Genomic DNA, 20,947 nt, shown 5'->3' with positions numbered 1-20,947 from the left:
CTAACAAAATAATCTCCCTCACCCACCCTAACCCCAACGATTGTCTCTGAAACGTCCCAAAACGATCCCAACTCCCAAATCCCACCCCCCAAAAGTCTATAAAAAAAGGGCAAGGGACACTCCACTACTGGAGGGTGCTGGTGCTGGTGCATGATGCGGCATGGGCATCATACTCCTTGCGGAGGGTGGCAAGCTCGGAGCGGAGGCCCTTAACCAAGGTCTTATACCTCAGGACCTCCTGCTCCAGGTTGGACATGCGGACTCGTAGGCGGCGTTGGCGTTCCTTGCAGCTCCTGTGGGGGGCAGCTGGTATTTCGGGTGCTTGGCGGTGGCGGTCGGCTTTCTTAGCCCGGCTCGGTCCCGCTGGTTTAGTCACGGAGGAGGATGCAGTGGTCACAGTCGAAGATGTTGCCCCGCTCGACTGCGTGTCCTCCTCCTCCTCCAGGGCCACCAGCCGCCGATACTCGGCGACTGTGGCCTCCAGCCTCCGTTGCCGGGCCAATCTAGCCTGCTCCCTCCTTGCTGTTGATTTGGAAGGAGCAACTATATGAAGAAAGAAAGACATAGTCTGTAACCAATGCTCCTTATTAATAACACAAAGTGATTGAGCCGAAAGTTGGGTCACAGAGTACAAGTAGCAAATTGAAAGCACAGTACATAACTATTGAGGACAGTATCTATGTAACCTCCCACTTCTGCATCCTTGCTCTAACAGTAGTGGTAGTTTAATGAACTAATTCTACGACCACTATGGACTTCCATTACAGTCGACTATGACAGTACACCAGTCTTATTCTTCTTCTTCTCTCTTGTTTAGGGAAATGGGTACGTTATCTTATGCAAGCCGGCAGAATGACATGGACACAGCACAGTGAAGTTGCACCCGAGAAAAAAAGTTGCACACCATGATGATGGAGACAGACTTGCGTTACTGTACCGGTCCAGTACATGCAGGTGGTGAAGCTATTACTTTTCTATTACGGGTGGCACTGAGAATACTCTGTTACAAGGGCTACTGCTTAATTAATTTACCTTTCACCCTACAGTGCAAATGAGTACTAGAAAAGGAAACTGAAGAAGCTAACTAATTTGATTATCTATCACTTCACATGGGACGTATTTAATGACAGATGAGATGACTTTAGGTGCTTTGCTTAATATTGAGTGAACACAGTGATACACCCACACATGAATGACGTACTACAAGTAAACTAAAGTTATTAAGAGAGGTACGGAGTGTCCACCGTAATAACCAGATATATGCTGTGAATGCAAACGCAATACAAAGTACTGCTACTATTCATGGTAGTATTGGACACATTTACAATTTCTTTTCCTTGCCTTCCCTGCACTGGGACGGACGTGCGGGTGCGGTGGTACATGCTCTTCAAGGTAACACTTACTTCACCTGGCGACCATCTACTCTCTCTAGATACACATTTGCTATGTAAGAGTCAGAGAATACCATGCTCCAGGGATCCATTCATTCAAAGTATACGCACACATACAGTTTCTGTTTCACCCACCCAGGCTGCTGTCCTTCCACCCATCCTTGCTTCATCATTGACCCAGCCATGCACCATACCATATTCTTTCCTTCCCAGCCACCTCTGGGTCCAAGCAAACACATATCGTTCTTCTTTGCCAGCCATCATACAAGTTCGCGTCCCACTTACTTACACCCTTCTTTCGCTTTTCGTTCATCCCATCCATCACGTTCGTCTAAGAACTTATTGGGATTCTTCTCACCAAAAACTTCACAGCTAAGTCGAAGTACATTTCGAGGAGGCTACTACCTGGTTGATTTGTAATTGTAATACACCCGTGCAGAAAGCACACTATGCAGTCTTCAATCTCAATAAGTAAGGAATATATAGCTTACCTGTTTCCGCCACCACCGTTTGATCCCCCACAGGAACGGCCACCAGCTCTTCTACCGCCGCATCCTCCCCAGAGGCCTCCGAGTCCAAGTCCAACACAGCCACCTCCGCGCTGGCCCCGTCACCAGATGTTACACCTACAAAGTACATTTAAGAAAGTTAGAATACACCACTCACTACTATATAATATTTGGTCTAGGAGAAATGTTAAAAAAACAGAATACAATGTAATAATTTGTGACTGTCTACTCCATAGTAAAAATGTCCCATTTTCCAGGGAAGGCTGTTGTCTTGCTGCACTTTTATGCACAACTGATGAATGCTTGCATTTGATTTTTAACACGCACCACTTTTTCTCCTAACAGACAGAAGCTTGACTCCTGAGTCCTAAGAACACGACCAGGATCAAGTTCAAAGTAGGTGAGAGTTCGGCTCGACCACAAGAAATGTGTCCAATTAATCGTCAGCACTAACCACTTTTCCGTTTACAGTTAAATAGTTTTATGACAAAGTAGATTTTAATAAATGTGTTTACTTTTAATAAAGCTTTTACACTTAAATAGACTCTGTGGTTTTTGTTCCTCTAGACTAGAGTGGATGAGCTAAAGGTTTTGGAATTTTTGCAAGCATGAGTGCCTCTGACACTTCTTGACTGTGCTGTGACTCCGTACTACTCTCTTGTCCTGCGTACGATAATCTAGAGATCATTGGGGATCTATAATCGGTGACTTCGGGAGCTGAATGACTCTGCCACACTATCTAGTCAGTAAGGAGACAGTGCATAGAGGTATTGCTGAATATAATGGGAGTCCAATGGAATTGCCAAATGTCCAATCTTAGTTAGCTACACAGACAGACTAATAAGAATAGTCTAGTAATACCACAGGGAGTCATATTCGAGGCAGGATAAGAATTTATATCCAGTCTAGAAGAAGATCAAAGACGATTTAGAAAAAATCGAATGAGGAACGCTAGGAAAAAATAGGTACTGTTTAGTAAAATGTAAACTTACTGGGGCCAGCAAAGGAGCCCTCGCCTGCCCGATCCTTGCCTGCATCCTCAGCACCCTCCTCCTGTGTCCTCTTGCCCTTGGGGGGAGCTGATGTACAACATGAAAGAAAGAAAAACCATAAAACATGGATGAGATTTTTCAACCAAATCAAACATTTCAAAAGAACAATAACAACATATTTTGGAAAAATAGCAAATAGATAGACAACTATTCCACGGGATCTATCTCATGTGGTATACTACGTTATTCGTATTGCCTGATTTGCGGAACGTTGACTTAGAAAGTTCCTATGTAACTCAATAAACAGACTACTAAAGAGGTTTGCCTAGGCCTGGCACTGCAGGCAGTAGTGCGCAACACGTGACAGACAAAGTCCATCCTGCTTGCAGATCAGTGAATACTCAAACTATCAATCCACCCGCCACCACCGCCACTATTTCTTCTGATAGCCATGTGACTGTCTAAAGGAAGGACACTGGACTTCAGTCTGTTGGGGCTGATTTATAAGTCCCTTGCGGAAGTTGCGGCTGATTTTCCTCCATTGTTGCGTGCCTTTTCTGACGCAGCGGCAGAACAAAAGACTCGCCATGGTGTTGGTGCGGCGTATATATTTAAAAAAAAAACACATATGGGCATATGGGCGATGCATCACGTTGTAAAGCCCTGCGATGGCGCGTTCCGGCGCAAGGGAGGGCGTACCTGCGCAGGAACGAATCCTAAAAGTGGCTGAGGGAAATCTACAAGATGTCAATCAGTCATTTTTATGACAATGATGCATGACTCAAACCCTGCGCGCTTGAAGCCGACGTACGGCTTGATGCAGCATTGGGGAGATAGGGTACCCCAGAGCATTGCTGGAGCTGCGCCATCGTTGGCACGCAACTCCAGCAATGCGCTGCCTTTACGGCACAGATGCGTAAGGCTTCTGTGACGTTTTGGGCCAATGGGTGGTGGTGGCATGGCACACAATTACTGCCGCATCCCTGCTACTTTGCAGGGATGCGCCGGTTATTGAAAATATGACCCTTACTGTCTAGCATTACGCAGTTCTTTTCTTTACAGTACACTGATACATAATTTCTCAGGCCAATGAAATGCTTCTGAACACAACATACAAAACAAAGAAGCATAGTAGCAAGCAAGGCTACTGAGAAGGAGAGCAGTGCACCTGAAAATGAAATGCATAGAAGATTTTGAAATATAATTTACCTCAATGTAATCGGCAGCATTATTGCTCTTGGTAAAGAACAAAGATTTGCAAATAACAGAGCAGGATAAAACAGAGTAGTAAATGTACTACTACTACTACTCACCAAGCCCGGGGACCTCTACGCCGAGCGCGTCCAGCAAGTCCCGCTCCCGGTCCATGACATCGGTCCAGCGGTGGGTGGCCTGGTTATATGTGCGCCGGACCCCAGAGATCTTGTACATGGCCCGGCACACCTTCTCCCACCGCTGGCGGCGCTCCCGGATGCCATAGCCGGTCGCGATCTTGCCGCCTCCCAGGATCGTCTTGGGGAGGCGGCGCTGGACATGGAAGATCAGTGCCGCCACTTCCTCCGCGCTGAAGATCTCCCTCGGGACCACTTGCTCCCCCCTTAAACGCCCGCACGGGAGCCGGGCACGGGGTGCGGGACCCTTCCCCTTCTCAGGGTGCTTCCCGGCTCCCTTTACCATGGTCTGGGCAGAAATAAACTTAAATGATAAAGAAGAAATAGAATAGTGAAGAAGAAAAGAAAAGAGTTTAAAAAAGTAGTTTAAAAGTAAATAAAAGCTGCAGAAAACACAAAAATATAGAGCTAGAAAAATAGAGGGTTAGATAATAAGTAAAATTAGATCAAAAAAACTTCAAACAAGCAAAGGATGGCAGAGATTGAGAGAGGATAGAGAAAGCATGCCCAGAACCATAGCAATGAATGAGAAACAAGATGGCCGCGCCCGTTCACGACCGCGTGGGTAAGTTCGCGCGAGATTTTCCTTGCGAGTACGCGCGAACTTGTACTCGCGAGCAGCACACTTTGCGAGATTACACATAGCGGGCGGAAACGGAATTACGTCACGCCAACAAGATGGCCACGCCCGTGTACGACCGATAGGGTAACTTGGCAAACGAATAGCTAGAAGCGCCTCGCGAACACGCGCAAGATCACGCGAATATACACGTCGCAACAAAAACAATTTTGTATTCGCACGTATTCGCGGCTTCCGAAATCGATCTCGCACGGATTCGCGCCCCAAATAACGCGCGAAATTGCAAAAAAAACGATTTTAGCTAAAATGAAAGCAATGAGCAGGTGCAAAAGTTCAAACTTAACATTAGTAACATTCAAGGTAGTGCTTCCTGATGGGCCCCTCCAGAGTTTGCAACAATTCTATGACCCTGCTATGACCCAAACAGCAGGCTCATAGAATAGCACCATAAAGGTCCTGTAAAAAAAAAATTTCACTGCAACAAAAAGCAAATTACAGATAAGGAAGGAAGCAGGTGCCAGCCAGACTGGAACTTTCAAAATTACTGACACATTAATGAAACACAAATTAATTGATGGCAGTTGAAGAAGGGCAGGTGTGCTAGCTTTTTTCAACCACCATAATCTACAGTAATAAATAAACCTAATAGGTGCCTGTGAGGATGTACTAGAGGGTGGCATGGGTGTCCCAGAGGGTGGCAGTGGTGAAACAGAGGGTGCTGTGAACCTGTGATGATAAACCAGACGTAGAAACAACATAGTCGCGGCCGTTGCAAGCCGAAAAGTAAGTTCGCAATTGCGAACTTGTCCCAAAATCGGCGCGAACACGCGCCAACACAAAAAACGGAAAAATCCGCAAATCCGCTAGAGTTCGCAGATCTTCGCGGATTGCGAATCCGTAAATACGCAAGTTCGCGGATTGCCAATCCGCAAAATCCGCCCATGCTTAGTCAGTAGCTCTTCGGTGAACCAGGAGGCTTTCTTGCTGGTGCGGCTCTATGCTGGTTTCTTGAGTGGGCGAGGGTGTTGGCCCAGTCGGTGATCCATTTCCTGAGGTTGCTTGCTGCGTCATCTGGGTCGGTGGGGTCGGTGGGAGGGTTCTGGGCGAGGGTGGTGGTCAGCTGATTCTCGGTGACTTTGTTCCAGCAGCGGCGGGGCAGCTGTTTGGTGTGGTGGGGTGTGGTGGGTTTCTTGAAGATAAAGTGGACGCAGTGGTAGTTGGTCCAGTGGAGTTCGGTGGTGTGTTCGAAGGAGACGTAGGTGCTTGTGGTGAAGATGGCGTCAAGCGTGTGGCCGGCGGTGTGGGTGGGTGCTGTGACGAGTTGTTTGAGGCTGAGGTTGGCGAGGTTGTCGATCAGGGTGATGGAGTTGGCGTCATTGTTCTTCTCGAGGTGGAAGTTCAGGTCCCCGAAGCTCAGAGGCCCCTACTCCATGAGTGACCCGTGGGCCCGCTTTTGCATTTTAGCTTGGTGCGTTTTTACGGTTCCTTGCCCATTGGCTAGTGAGCCCCCCGAAGACTTTTCTTTGAATCTTACTTGCTTTCCTGGTTGCTCCAGGTTTGCTCCAACTTCCCTACAAAGGGGAAGTTCCTCAGACCTTGCTGGTCTGCACCGAAGCCAATCTTGACTTCCTGCGTGGGTTGCGTTTACCAAGGCTTGTTGGGTCCAGTCCGGATACCGACACCGCAGTCAAGTAGATCCTTTGTGGGACAGCTCGAATCCAGCTCCTGGTCATCGTCGATGCCTCCTGGTCCTCGTGGCTGAAGAGACAAGCTTCACATCTTCACCTGAAATCACCTGACATCTGGTGGCATCTTTCTATCGCCGCCCTGGTCACTGGTAAGTGACCCAGACTCTGTCCCTTCTGCTTTCAGGTTCTACAGATCTTCGATCCACCCTTGGATCCACCCGGACACTTTTCCTCTGGTCGCCTGCAGGACTTCTTTGCAGATCTCCATTGAAATCGACGATGAAACCCGACACCAAAAGAGACCTGTGCACCCGGCTTCCGTGGGTGAGGTACCTGGTAGTCTCTGGTAGTCTTGAGGGAATTGGCCCTCCTTGTGTCTAAGTCCAAGAGGGTTCCATCGTAGTTTATTTAAAAGTGTCCTTAAATTGTAAATTTGCAACTTGTTTGTTTCCCATTGAAAGTCAAAGGTAACCCGCGGCTGTGTTTAGTCACTGTACGCGGCTCCCGTGGGCCTCCTACTTCCTAACCTTTGGTTGTTTAGAGCAGCCCCAATGATTCCACATGCCCCAGGCCTGCTTTCTAATTCTCACGTGGTTCTTATACCACTATTTTAGTATTTGGTTTGTGAGGCCCCTAGGGCATAACGTATACTGTGCAAACAACTTATCGTACGCTAATTGAGTAACTTGTATTGTGCTTTTACCTCTGACCTCATAAAGAGTGCAGAGGGGTTGTGTTTAGAATAAATACATATATATTTGATGTATACCGTACCTTGTGTGGTGTCCTTTCATTTGATACTCAAGGGATTATAATTGGTAAAACAACTTGCTTAATACGCTGAAGTCTTAGCCTAATGACTGCTGGTCCATGCTACCACTAGGATAGCTTTCTATAAGGTTGACTTTACAACCACCATCAATAAGGGTCGATTAGACTGGTGCAAGGTACCCACTAGAACTAGTGGACATCATATGCCTGTCTAACTTCTCACATTGGTGTGAAGCGGATGGGATAAAAGCTTGCATTATTTTACCAAATAATCTTGAGAATATCATTTGAAAAATCACATCAAGGTACCGGTAGGTACATATGAATCAAGTCATATAATATATAAGTTTTACTGAACTTAGCAGTTGTAGTTGGTAAGGGCTTAGCACACCCTGACTACAACTTCTAGAGAGGTTCTAGTAGGAAAACAAGTAGTGTAGGTAGGTGTACACACCACACCACACTAGCCATGTCTTTAAGAGCAGGAGGTAGTGCCTCTCTGCCAGATGTCAGTCATGTGCAGACAACTAAGTATGACACTTTCACTTTTCAAGATTTGAGAAGCTTGTGTGTTGTCAGAAAATTAAGATAAGGACAGGGTCCAACCACCCAGCACCTAGTAAATCTTTTAGTGGCAGATGACGTAGAAAAAGCATCAGACCCAGAGGCACAGGGTAGCAGGGAGGGATCCATCCCTCATCAGAAGAAGACCCTAGTGGGATTCCCAACCAGGATGATGTTGCTGATGATGAGGATGCAGACCAGGATGAGGTTGATTAACCTAACCTGGGAAACACAGGACTACCTGCGGGTGGAGAGGGCCTAGGAAGGCCTCCCTTTATCCCTCCATGTAGGCCTATAGATGTGCCCAGACGAAACACCTCTTTCAGATGAAAATGGACATTCTGACTCATCAGTAGGGTCCTCTGCCTTTGCTCAAAGGAGAATGACTTCCCCTCAGAGAAGAGAGCACAAAGCTAGAATGAAAGAGGTCAAGCTTAGGATCAGGAGGCAAGAGATTGACCTGGCCAAAGAGACCCTAACTCTTGAAAGAGAGAAGAAATTGTATGGGCTAGAGCCCACGGGTGGCAGCAATATCCCTAGTGGTAGGGAAAGGTCTCATGACCATAGAAACCTGAACAAGATTGTCCCTTCCTATCAAATTGGGGATGACATCCACAAGTGGATAACTGCTGTTGAGAGGGCCTGCGAAGTACAGCAGGTACCCCAAAGTTAGTGGGTAGCAATCTTGTGGCTCTCCTTTGCAGACAAAGGAGGAGATAAGCTCCTCACTGTTAGAGAAGAGGATGCTGAAAACTACACTGTCCTGAAGAGTGCTCTGATAGATGGGTTTGGCCTAACCACTGAACAGTACAGGTTGCTGTTCAGAGATACCCAGAAGACACAGACTCAGGACTGGACAGATTTCGTAGATTGTGCTGCTAAGGCTCTGGAAGGTTGGTTACTGGGCAGTAAAGTAAGTGACTATACAGGATTGTATAACCTTATAATGAGAGAACAGATTCTTAATAACTGTCAGAACCAGCTATTGCATCAACACCTGGTTGACTCTGATTTGACCTCTCCCCAAGAATTGGGTAAGAAGGCAGACAAATGGGTCAGAACCAAGGTGGTGACCAGAAGAAGCAAGACCAAAAGGGTGGTGAGAGACCAGAAGTCTTCTCAAGGTCCCCAAAAAGCTTCTAATGGTGGGGGGTTCCCAACAATCCAAAAAGAAAGAAGGCCAAAAGAAACCCTGGTGCAAAGTATGTAAGAGTAATACTCATTGGACCAGTGATTGTAACAATAAGGAGACAGCTCCAATCACCATTGCCCCTAAGGCAACTGTTACCCCTAGTTCAGCTCCAAGCGGTGGTTTTCAACAGAAAGGTGTAGGAGGGTTAACCATGGGAACTGATATGGACTCTGGCCTAGTCAGAGTATCAACTCAAGCTGTTTTGTTTTGTGATGGGGACATAGCCATGTCCTCTACTGTGAGTCCCAATAACTTGGGCAACTACAGACAAACTCCTTTGATTAATGAAAAAGTGGCTCAGGCCTACAGGGACAACTGTGTTAGTGTCCCAATGGTGACACCCAGCTTAATGAATCCTGAACAGATCATACTAGGTGAAAATTACCTTGTGACCAATGCTCGCAATGTCACTACCACACACAGTATGGCAGTTGTTAATTTCTCCTGGGGAGGGGTAACTGGCCTCAAGAAGGTTGTTGTTAGCTCAGACCTCAATGTAGAATGTTTGCTTGGCAATGACCTAGAGACTTCAGCCTGGTCTGAAGTGGAGTATAGGACACATGCAGAAATGCTAGGCATCTCAGCACATGTGCTTGCTGGGACTAGGTCACAGGTCAAAAATTGCAACACTCAACAGGGACTGGATTCTGGCATAATGGACCAGTTGCCTACCAGGAAAAGGAGCTGTAGCGTTAAGGTTGTGCCTTCTCCCTGCCTCAGGAAGAGGATCAGCCTTCTGAGGAAGCTGATTGTGAGACCCAAGAAGGAACTGTCCTAGAAGAACTTGAGCCTGATCAGGATGAGTTTCTTGGGACAGGGGGACCTTCCAGGGCAGATCTTAGGCAGGCACAGTTGGACTGCCCTACTCTTGAACCCCTCAGACAGGAAGCTGCTGCTGAGGCTGCAGGGAATGCTAGTGGAACCCACAAGGTTTACTGGGATGAAGGGCTCCTGTATTCAGAGGCTAGAGACCCCAAGCCTGGTGCTTCCAGGAGGCTGGCCATACCTTTGGCATTCAGGGGCTTCCTTTTAATACTAGCCCATGATATTCCCCTTGCAGGACATCTTAGCCAGAACAAGACTTGGGACAGGCTTGTCCCTAACTTTCACTGGCCCCACATGTCAGAAGACACCAATGAGTTTTGTCGCTCCTGTGTCACCTGCCAAGCCAGTGGCAAATCAGGTGGCACTACGAAAGCACCCATTATACCACTACCTGTGGTGGGGGTTTCCTTTGAAAGAGTAGGGATTGACATTGTTGGACCAATGGATCCCCAAACAGCCTCTGGGCACAGGTTTATTCTGGTGATAGTGGATCATGCCACCAGATACCCAGAAGCTATTCTCCTTAGGACCACTACAGCACCAGTTGTGGCAAGAGCACTCCTGTGAGTTTTCTCAAGAGTGGGTTTCCCTAACAAGGTTGTATCAGACAGAGGTGCAAACTTCATGTCTGGATACCTGACTGCAATTTGGAAGGAGTGTGGAGTGAACTACAAGTTCCCCATACCCTACCACCCACAATGCAATGGTCTAGTTGAAAGATTCAACAAGACCTTAAAGGGCATGATTAAGGGTCTCCCTGAAAAGCTCACTCAGAGATGGGACATCCTGCTGCCCTACCTTTTGTTTGCTTATAGAGAGGTCCCACAGAAGGGGGTTGGCTACAGCCCTTTTGAACTTTTGTTTGGGCATCCTATAAGAGGACCCCTTTGTCTGGTGAAGGAAGGATGGGAGTTACCTCTCAAACTTCCCAAACAAGACATTGTGAACTATGTACTTGGTCTCCGCTCCTGCATGGCAGAGTACATGAAAAAGGCATCCAAAAACCTTGAGGCAAGTCAGGAATTGCAAAAGGCCTGGCATGACCAGAAGGCTGTGCTGACTGTTTACCAGCCAGGACAGAAAGTGTGGGTGTTGGAGCCTGTGGCTCCAGCAGCTCTCCAGGACAAGTGGAGTGGACCCCGCACTATTGTTGAGCAGAAGGGAGAGGTAACCTATTTGGTTGATCTTGGAACTCCCAGGAGCCCCCACAGGGTGCTCCATGTCAACAGACTGAAACCATATGTTGACAGGGCAGACATGGGCTTGCTCATGGCTACTGATGAAGGACAGGAGGAAGAGAGTGACCCTCTCCCAGACCTGCTCTCTCAGAACCCTGGTGATGGTTCAGTTGATGGTGCAGCTTTGGCAGGCAGCCTCACTGATCAACAGCAGCAGGACTGCAGACAAGTTCTGCAGGCCTACAAACATATGTTTTCACTGACTCCAAGTCAGACTACCTGGTGCACTCATGAAGTGGACACTGGGGACAGTCTGCCTGTTAAAAGTAAGATTTACCGGCAACCTGATCATGTCTGGGACTGTATCAGGACAGAAGTCCAAAAGATGTTGAAATTGGGAGTCATTGAACCCTCAGAGAGCCCTTGGGCCAGTCCAGTAGTCCTTGTGCCTAAACTTCACACCCAAGATGGAAAGAGAGAGATGATGTTTTGTGTGGACCACAGAGGTTTCAATGCTGTCACTAGGACAGATTCTCATCCAATACACAGGGCAGATGAGCTCATAGACAGATTGGCATCTGCCAAGTTTTTGAGCACATTTGACCTAACAGCTGGCTACTGGCAGATCCGACTAGCTGATGATGCAAAGCCAAAGACAGCATTTTCAACCCCTGGTGGACATTATCAATTTGTGGTAATGCCCTTTGGTCTGAAAAATGCACCTGCCACATTTCAAAGGATGGTGAACCAAGTCCCTTCAGGCCTGGATGACTACTGTGCAGCTTATCTAGACGATATTGCTGTATTTAGCTCCACCTGGGAAGATCAACTGATCCACCTGAAAAATGTTTTGGAGGCCCTGCAAAAGGCAGGCCTAACTATCAAGAATACCAAGTGCCAGATAGGGCAGAGTCAGGTTGTATACCCGAGCCACCATGTAGGTGGATGTCAGGTTCAACCATTGCAGAGCAAAATCCAGACCATAAAGGACTGGACTGCTCCAACCACCTAGACTCAGGTGGGAGCTTTCTTGGGCCTGACTGGGTATTACAGGAAATTTGTGAAGGTGTATGGTTCCATAGTGACACCCCTTCATGACTTAACTTCTAAGAAAATGCCTAAGAAAGTTCAGTGGACAGTCAGCTGTCAAAAGGCATTTGATGACCCGAAGCAGGCCATGTGCACTGCACCAATTCTGCAAAGTGCAGACTACTCCAAAGAATTCATTGTTCAAACAGATGCTTCTGAGTTGGGGGTAGGGGCTGTGCTATCACAATTGAATAAAGATGGTCAAGACCAGCCAGTAGCTTTTATTAGCAGAAGGCTGACCCCTAGAGAGAAACGTTGGTCAGCTATTGAGAGGGAGGCCTTTGCTCTGGTTTGGGCCCTGAAGAAGCTGAGGCCATACTTGTTTGGTACTCACTTCAAAGTTCAGACAGACCATAAGCCCCTCTTGTGGCTAAAACAGATGAAAGGTGAAAATCCCAAACTGCTCAGGTGGTCCATTTCCCTACAGGGGATGGACTTTAGAGCACTAAAGAGTGCCGAGGGGTTGTGTTTTAGAATAAATACACATATATTTGATATATACCTTGTGTGGTGTCCTTTCATTTGGTACTCAATGGATTATAATTGGTAAAACAACTTGCTTAATACGCTCTCTGAAGTCTTACCCTGATGACTGCTGGTCCATGCTACCACTAGGATAGCTTTCTATAAGGTTGAGTTTACAACCATCATCAATAAGGGTCGATTAGACTGCTGCAAGATGCCCACTAGAACTATTGGACATCAAATGCCAGGCTAACTTCTCACACTTTGCACATTGGAAACAACCAGTATAGGCCGGTGCAGGTAAGACCTGGGGGGTGGTGTAGTGGGGCGGAGGGGAAGTCGACAGATGACGGAATAGGTTTTATTTATTGATTTAATTTTACCTATTCCGTCTGTCGACCCACCCTCCCACCCGCCCCACACCGGCACCACCACGCAACCGCGCCACTACACTTACCTGCACCGGCCGCCGATGGAAACAACTCTCCTAATAGTCATGATATTGCATGAGTGCAGACGTCTTAACAACTTACATCCTGGTGTTGATTTACCACAAATAAACAAATAACATACCATGGCATCAACCATGTGTGCAGATGCATAGTGTATAATATGGAGGGGATGAGACGGACATCATGATTCACTTGAGGCTTTGCTTCTCGCGATTCATGGCTCCTACCCAGAATCAACAATTGTATTAAATAGCATGTTGCACTTTGCCTATCTCTATATATACTAATAACCTAAGAAACGCTATTATAACACCTATATATTATGGAATAAAGAAGAGAGCAGCTGCATATTGTTTTAAATCATAAGACCAAAATGTACCAATCATAACATTTTATAAAGCGGGTTATCTCATAAATTTGAGACAGTTAATTTCTGGGAGACCAAATCCGTCAAGATCCAACCAATTGCATTAACAACTCAGAAACCTACTTTTTTAAATAGATTTTTCAATCCTTTCTTAATTTAACAAACAATTTGTTCTAAGATCTTCAATATTAATCACATACATTTCATCCACATCTCCTTATTTTGCACAACCAAGCAGATTCCTTTTTTCAAGAAAAACATTGGATTTCCTTTCTCTTTTTTTACAGCTTTTCCTCTCTTTGTAGCCCTTTTCTTTACCCTGGCATCTCTATTTCAATCTATGCAAACACTGCGTTCATCATTGCTAGGTTTTGTTTTGAAGTTCTCTCCATTCTGAGCTCTTTATAGGTCTACATTGGTTACTAATCTAGCCTCATGATTAGTCTACCACCTACCAGTTCACACGTACCTCTTTCACACACTAACTCTTTTGAAATGAGGTTTAACAAAGCCTTGTCTCACTTTCCTATAATTGCTTAACAATGAGCTAAGCATTTTAGTTAATCCTACCCAAAGTACTGTAGATAAAACTACTCAATAAATTTTATTTTAAACAAAGCCTAAAAAAATACATACATACATACATCACATAGGTGACTGAATGACTGGGAGGAGAGCTTGAGTCTCTGCCAAAGTGTTAACGTCATGGAAAGAGGGAAATAGCTTGGATGCAGCTGCCATACACTTACATTGTCCTCTCCTGCTTAAGCCTGGCAAAATACAATCTCTGCGAGATTGCATGTGTTTTTGAGCTGTTATCTTCCCTGGTTAATTGTACTTCCTCCACCTCCATTTCATTGAGTGATGCCTAGAAACCGGTGGGAATATTTACAATAAAATGTCGCAGAGCGGTATCATGCCAAAATTGGGACCGCCGTGCTCCAAACATTTTTTAATGCTGTGAAGGATTGTATTTACAAAAATACGGTGCACCTCTGCATTTCGCAAGCTCTGGTGCTAAAAAAGCTACCTAGCACCGGCACAAGCACCAGCGCAGGCACCTTTGCGTCATGGTGCAAGGGTGCCTGCTCTGCAATGGTGATTGTTTATGTGCAGGAATGGTTACCTTCCTGCCCATAAACAATCTTGAAAGGCAATTTGCTGTTTCTTTGTGTGCTGAAGAATGCAGCACACAGAGAAAGAGCAAAATACAAGGAGAAATTAAAGATTTTTCCTTGTATCGCCATCATAAGATCAGGTTTTACCTGGCTTTAGTTTTTGGAGTTGCCCCATCCTTGCAAATATGGGGAGCATAAAAAAGCAATGGATGTTGCAGTGGAACGCCCACTGCAACACCCATTGACGGCCCCTTTCACGTCAACTCAGGATCGATAACTCATTAATGGTTTCCAATTGCAGTCACAACTCACTGATAGATTTCTCTTTGATTTGGAAATAGGGGAACACCCATTTTACACCCCTTCAATTTGCAATTCAGAAAGGATAGTAAAAGTCATTTTTAGATCTTTGCACATTCTAAAAATTCCTTTTGCAGTCACAAACTTTATGACTTTGCAAATCACCGGGCTTGCGACCATAAAAGAGTGTTGCATGATATGAGTCTATGCTAATAAATAAATGCATTAATGAATATGAAAAACATTTGCTCTTTTATTGCTTCAGGGTTGTTACTCTCCCTTTTCATGAGTCATATGACCTGTGACACAGCTCACTGCCAAAGGTAATGTTTGTCTCGTGCAGCTTGTTTGATGAGCACCAGGTCACTTACCCCTAGTTCACCTTCAGAGAAGCACAGAGCAAGGTTGATGTTTGAGGACGTTCTGCGTATGTACCCTGGAAATCTAGGAACTGGAGTGCAGTCCCTCACCTCTGCCCTGTACAGAAAACCAATAGTCAGATCTGTGAAGGTTGGAAGGGCCTCTGAGGAAATGTGACTTGGTGGAACCCGGCTTAATATATGTACTCATTTATTAGAAATATTGGAAGGTGGCTCAATTAAATCTGATAAGCCCCCTGCACGAATCATGCATCTATGAAATACCAGTGACTGTAAACAATCAAAGCTCACCACACATATAGTGTTCTCATCCCCGATTTATTTGTACACAACAAAAGTCGCTCTTTGCAAGATCAAGAAAAAAATAAATACATCAATAAAAAACTCAATATATTTTACACTTTGAGCCTCCAAACAACTGCATTGATTCCTCCAGAGCACGAGAATGTGTCCTGTTTTTTCCAGTCCAGTGAACAAAAAAAGAGCTTTCACAACCTTGTACAAGATCAGTTTTAGGGTTTCAGTGCGTCTTCAAGTGCAGGATTCTTAGAGGTAGGAGGCTGAATGGCTGGGTGTATTTTGGATGAGAAGCAGATGGAATGTATCCCAAGAAGTTTCCATGGTTTGAAGAAGTGATTTACAAAAAGGTAAGAAATACATTTGTTGGTTGTGAAATACACACAGTCCATTAACAGTTAACAAGGGTTACCAACATTTTCTCTATCAAACTCAAAAATCCATTGACTACTGCTGCACAGAAGTTTTGAAATATTTCTACACAATCTCTTTCAAATATATTCTTGTATATATCCATCCTGCAAACCTTAGCTGTGAGCCTATTGGTGCAGCTGCGGCTATGAAACACTCAGCAACAAAGGATGTTTAATGAAGGTTTCATATATTTGTGACCTCCTAGCGTTGAGCAATAAAAAGTATGTGGCTCTGTTTTAAAAGAGGGCATCCTCAGTAAAAACTCACTTAAGTGTTAGGCTAGAATTTGGGCAAAATGTTCAGAAATTCTTCTACATTCAGCTTTCAGATATTTTAAATTATCATATTTTCACTAAAATGTTGCATTTGAATCCCAACCAATCAAAGTTATTGAATCTGAACAATTCTAACATTCTAATAATCGCCACTTCTACAGGAGGTTCATGTAAAACTGTGATGTGTTAGTTTTGTGTGGTTGGTTTTATTTCAAGAGCAATGTCATTCAATGTACTGAGGAATGGATAAGCCTTACTCAGTGCGTCAACATCATTACTTAACAGAAGAGCAATCTTCAGCACAACTGATTATTGTTTAATTCTTCCTACTTTCAATCAACCACAGATAAACTTTTTTAACAATACATCTGAGAATTTGGGGAGCTGAAAATGATCTAGTAATATTTTCCAAATCTGTATTAGGGCACCTCCATTTTTGTAGGCTGAGCATCCATTTCTAATATATTCGACTCATTGCACCCCGTGGCTCCTATACACTCTGAAACCTTATAGAAAAAGTATGGTACCAAAATATAACTGCAAAGAAAAGGCCCCCCCCTGGTAGTAATGTGAAGTTCACCTAGACAGGGAAATACATATGTAAATATTCTAGGGCAACTTCAAAATAATGAAAATATCAGAACATGTCGAATACAAATAGTGACACTAGTGTTTAGAAAAATACAAAACAATTTGTTCAAAATTCATACTTCGTTTCTAAATATAAAAACATAATGGATATAGACCTATAGAGACCATGATTTGTTCAACATCCTAACTACAAACATCCATAACACATTCACACTACAATCTAATACTCATGTCAATATATATAATCTGTTTGATAATAATATAATTTGCTTTAAAAAAACTCTAACTATTGACTGATGCATTTGCAGGTGATTCAGTAATTCCTCAGGAATATGTGTGTGATGTCACTGAGTAAGTTAATGGAACTGTATGATGTTGCAGAAGTGCTTGAGTGTGGCCTCCACAGACATCATCAAATGATTGATTGTACTAGAGTAACACACATTCTAGTAGTTGTTGATTGTTGCCCTTAGTGATATCATAGAGATCTTAAAAGTGTTTGATTGTGCTCAACAATGGCAGTCTAGAATGCGTTGGTTGTGATCTCAGGAGGCTGCATTGAAGTACTTGGTACTGCCCTTGATAGACAGCATGGACGTAGTTGCCTTTGCTTTTGAATGACATTATAGAACTGATTGTGTGTGTTCGTGAATGACACTGTAGAAATGGTTGACTGTGGTATTGAATGGCAGAGCAGTAGTTGGCTTGGTCCTGAGTGGCATCATGAAACCGGTTAGTGCTACTTATTGTGATGTCATAGATGTGGTTGATTGTGCTCCTAAGTGATATAACAGAAAGGGTTGGCGGTGGTGCCTAGGGACTCCACAAAAGTTGTTGGTTTTGATCTTGAGTGGCCTCTTACAAATGGTTGCCATTGGTTGAGAGTTGTATCATTGGAGTTGGTTGTAGTCGTGTGTGGCATCACTAACATAGTTGGCACTGGTCTTCAATGACATCATAGAAGTGATGGATGTTGTCTTGAGTGACACCATAGAGTGGTTTGTTAGATTTGTGGATTGTGGTCTTGGGTGACATTAATGAATATAATAATTTGTGGTCTTGACTGAAGATGCACAATATGATTCAATTGGTCATACAACTACAACAGAATACCATCTGGCTGGTTTGCAAAGCGGCATCGTAAAACGTAAGCAAGTCAACAGTAATAAACACAGTTAAGACATGAGGAATGTTGGGAACCCTGAGAAATTGTCTCTGAAACCATAAAACTAGGCTGAAATCCCTAAGACTCACTGCGGACAAAGCTTGAGAGTTCCCAGGTATGCGAATAGTCATGTTAGAAGGCAAGTTGAGGCCAGTGATGGAATGTCAGTATAACATTATGGAATGTAAAGTTTTAAGACTGCAAGCACGTTGGAACCCAGCTCAGTAGAAGGTCTTCTTGCGAGGTCTGGAACCTCAAGTTAGGCTGCCCAGTGTTGCAGGTAAACAATGGCGTAACTCTCTGAGATGGATGTGCGGTGCATGCCTCTGTTTCCATTCTTTCAGCAAGAAACTGTAATGTGCTTCATTTTTCAGCATGCAGCAATTTCTGACACCACTTTCTTTGGAAAAAAATGGTACTGCAGCACAGTGGGTTCTAAAAAAAGAATCAAGAGAAGGTTCATGAGAAAAGAGAGGTGTTTCACAGTTTCGAGGCCAGGGGAAGGCAAATACGCATGTTAGACTATATTCTGGGTTGCAGAAAGTCGTTGCACTAGAAACATTGGAACTTGCAACTAAGGGCCTTTTTTATGAGCCCTTCACGCCGCTGTTGGTTCACTTTTCGTGACACTACGGCGATGTAAAATATGCGCCACACTGTGCCAGATTTACAAATTGACGCAACTAGGTAGATGCCTCACTTTGTAAACCCCAGCGCTACATTATACCTGCTTCAGGTAGAATGTATGCAGGGTGGGCGTTCCCCCGCATCAAAACGTCGTAGATGTGACACAGTGAAATTATGAGATTTCACTATGCCACTTTTAGGACGCCACTGCGTCAACTCCTTACACCTGTTTCACAGCAGGTGTAAGGCGTGACACATGATGTGAAAGGACACATTGGTGGAGTTGCGCCTGTTTTCAGACACACCACAGCAATGAGCCACTTTTGCACCTACAGATACGTCAGGATTCCTGACGTATCTGTAAATACTTGCAACATGGAGCACAGTACAGTTAATATTGCGTATCTATGGTGTCGCAAGAAGGGCGCACTGAAAAGTGATGCATTGCTGTTTTCACGCAGTCATGCTACACTTTTCATAAATGAGGCCCTAAAAACCTAATATAATTGTAGGGAAAATATGTCTGCCTGCATCAGGCATCTTTTGAAGGTCACAAAACTTTATTTCCTGACGATATTCAACAGTGGACTCATTGGCATTTGCTTGCTGCCCCCTTATGTACTATTACAAGCAGCTAACTTCTGGGTACAGACATTGGGAACTATCCATTAAAAAATAAAAACATCCAAGTAGAGGTGGAGATTTACAGCTCCCCCTGGTCGCACTTTTATGTTTTTTCCTTCTCACCAGTACGCCTGTTAGTATCCCTGGAAAGCTGCACCTGGCACAGGTTTCCAGGCTTACTGCTGGGGGTGTCATGTGAAACTTACCAGTTTCATATGCTGTTGTGCGAAATTCTATATAACACAGCAATCCGCAGAGGAAATGGGGCCTCCTATACAAATGCATCCTTATTTTCTCTGCTGTGAAACTTTTTGCCCAATGGAGAAAGCTCTTGACCTAAACCTTCATGAGTTCTGTGGGCGATCCCTTTCTTTTCCGCTCCATACTTTAACTCCTTGCATGCTCATGACGAGCTCAGCTCGTCATGAGGCATGGTGCTCGTGTGCTCATGACGAACTCAGCTCGTCATGGGCCGTGGAACGCTCACACGTGGGGATAATTCCCCTGCTGTGCTGAACATTCCACGAAAACGGGTGTGGCCGTGACGAGCTCAGCTCGTCATGAGCACACGAGCACTGTGCCTCATGTGTTGAAAATGGCAATGTATATGCACATAAGCGGCGTTCATTTGTGTTCACTGTACCCCTTGTTGTAAGCAGAACGGATATCGCGAAACACTGACTGTGTTATCCCGCCAGCATAGACCCATGCACACACATACACGACAGCCATTTTAGGCACCATGGCCTCTCTGCCCGTTTGTTAAACCCCCGGCACCCCTCCCCGCGCGCACTGCTCATGCATCGGCCATAAGACCCTCTCCCTCTGCGTGACCCTGCTCTAGAAGTAACACTCCTGCTTGACCCACACCCCCCATTTCCTCCCAAGAACACCCTTCCCCTCAGCTGACGAGCCCCCCCCAGCTGCACTTGGCCTTTCGACCCGGTCCCAAGTCCTAAGACCAAGCCTCGTGGATGTACACCCCCCCCCCTTTTCCTGCCCAGCATAACAAAACCGTGATACACCGACCGAAGTGCCCGATCTTATCGCCTGCCCAACCTTTGATCTGATCATCCCCTCCTGCCCTCGTGTCCTGTAGGAATGTCCGGCTGAGAGATCACAATCTCTTGTTACATTCAGGAGGGGAGGATGACGTCTGAGCGACTGGTATGGGAATAGGCCTGAAGCTGGGATTCCAAGCATGCTTTTTCCTACTTCAAAGCGTCTTTATTGCAATAAGGAATGTTTGTGCATCATAAACATGTGTATAAAAGACGAAGCCTCAGAGAAACTTGTTAGAGCACCTCCGGGAGAGAGAGCACCTCCTGAAGACACTACGCGAGTGTCCGAAATGACAGGCTCTCCTCATGAGAAATAAAACTCTGTTCTTGTTTTCCTGCTTCCAGCGCCCGTCTCTTTTATTTTGTAATTGTTCAAAGATGGGAACTAAGAGGCGTCCTGCGCCAGCAGCCTGGGCATCAGGTGCGATATGGGCTGACTTTTCCACAATTGGCGTCCCAACGCGGGGTCCATCAGCGACATAAGGTCCGGTAAGAGAGGTCCAGACGATGGGGTGAACATCTAAATGATTGGAGTATACCTGCCTTGAGAGGGCCCTCGTCCGGCTGCCGATTGAATGAACTTCACCGATTCCGAAAGGACCTCTCTCAAGTGACCTACTGTCCTGACTGGAATCCCACAG

General features: G+C 45.2%; 1 protein-coding gene across 1 annotated transcript in view; it reads right to left on the bottom strand.

The window, feature by feature from the left end:
• Positions 1 to 15,551: 15,551 nt before the first annotated feature.
• LOC144770445 (beta-2-glycoprotein 1-like) overlaps positions 15,552 to 20,947 on the bottom strand; it is a 127,871-nt gene continuing 122,475 nt past the window's right edge. The window contains exon 8 of the mRNA XM_078654966.1: positions 15,552 to 18,429. Coding sequence (XP_078511092.1) covers positions 18,365 to 18,429 — 65 coding nt within the window. The 3' untranslated portion in view covers positions 15,552 to 18,364. The remainder of the gene's footprint in view (positions 18,430 to 20,947) is intronic.

Source organism: Lissotriton helveticus, chromosome 7, assembly GCF_964261635.1.
Source record: "Lissotriton helveticus chromosome 7, aLisHel1.1, whole genome shotgun sequence".
Taxonomy (NCBI): domain Eukaryota; kingdom Metazoa; phylum Chordata; class Amphibia; order Caudata; family Salamandridae; genus Lissotriton; species Lissotriton helveticus.
This window is presented reverse-complemented; position numbering and strand designations above follow the sequence as displayed.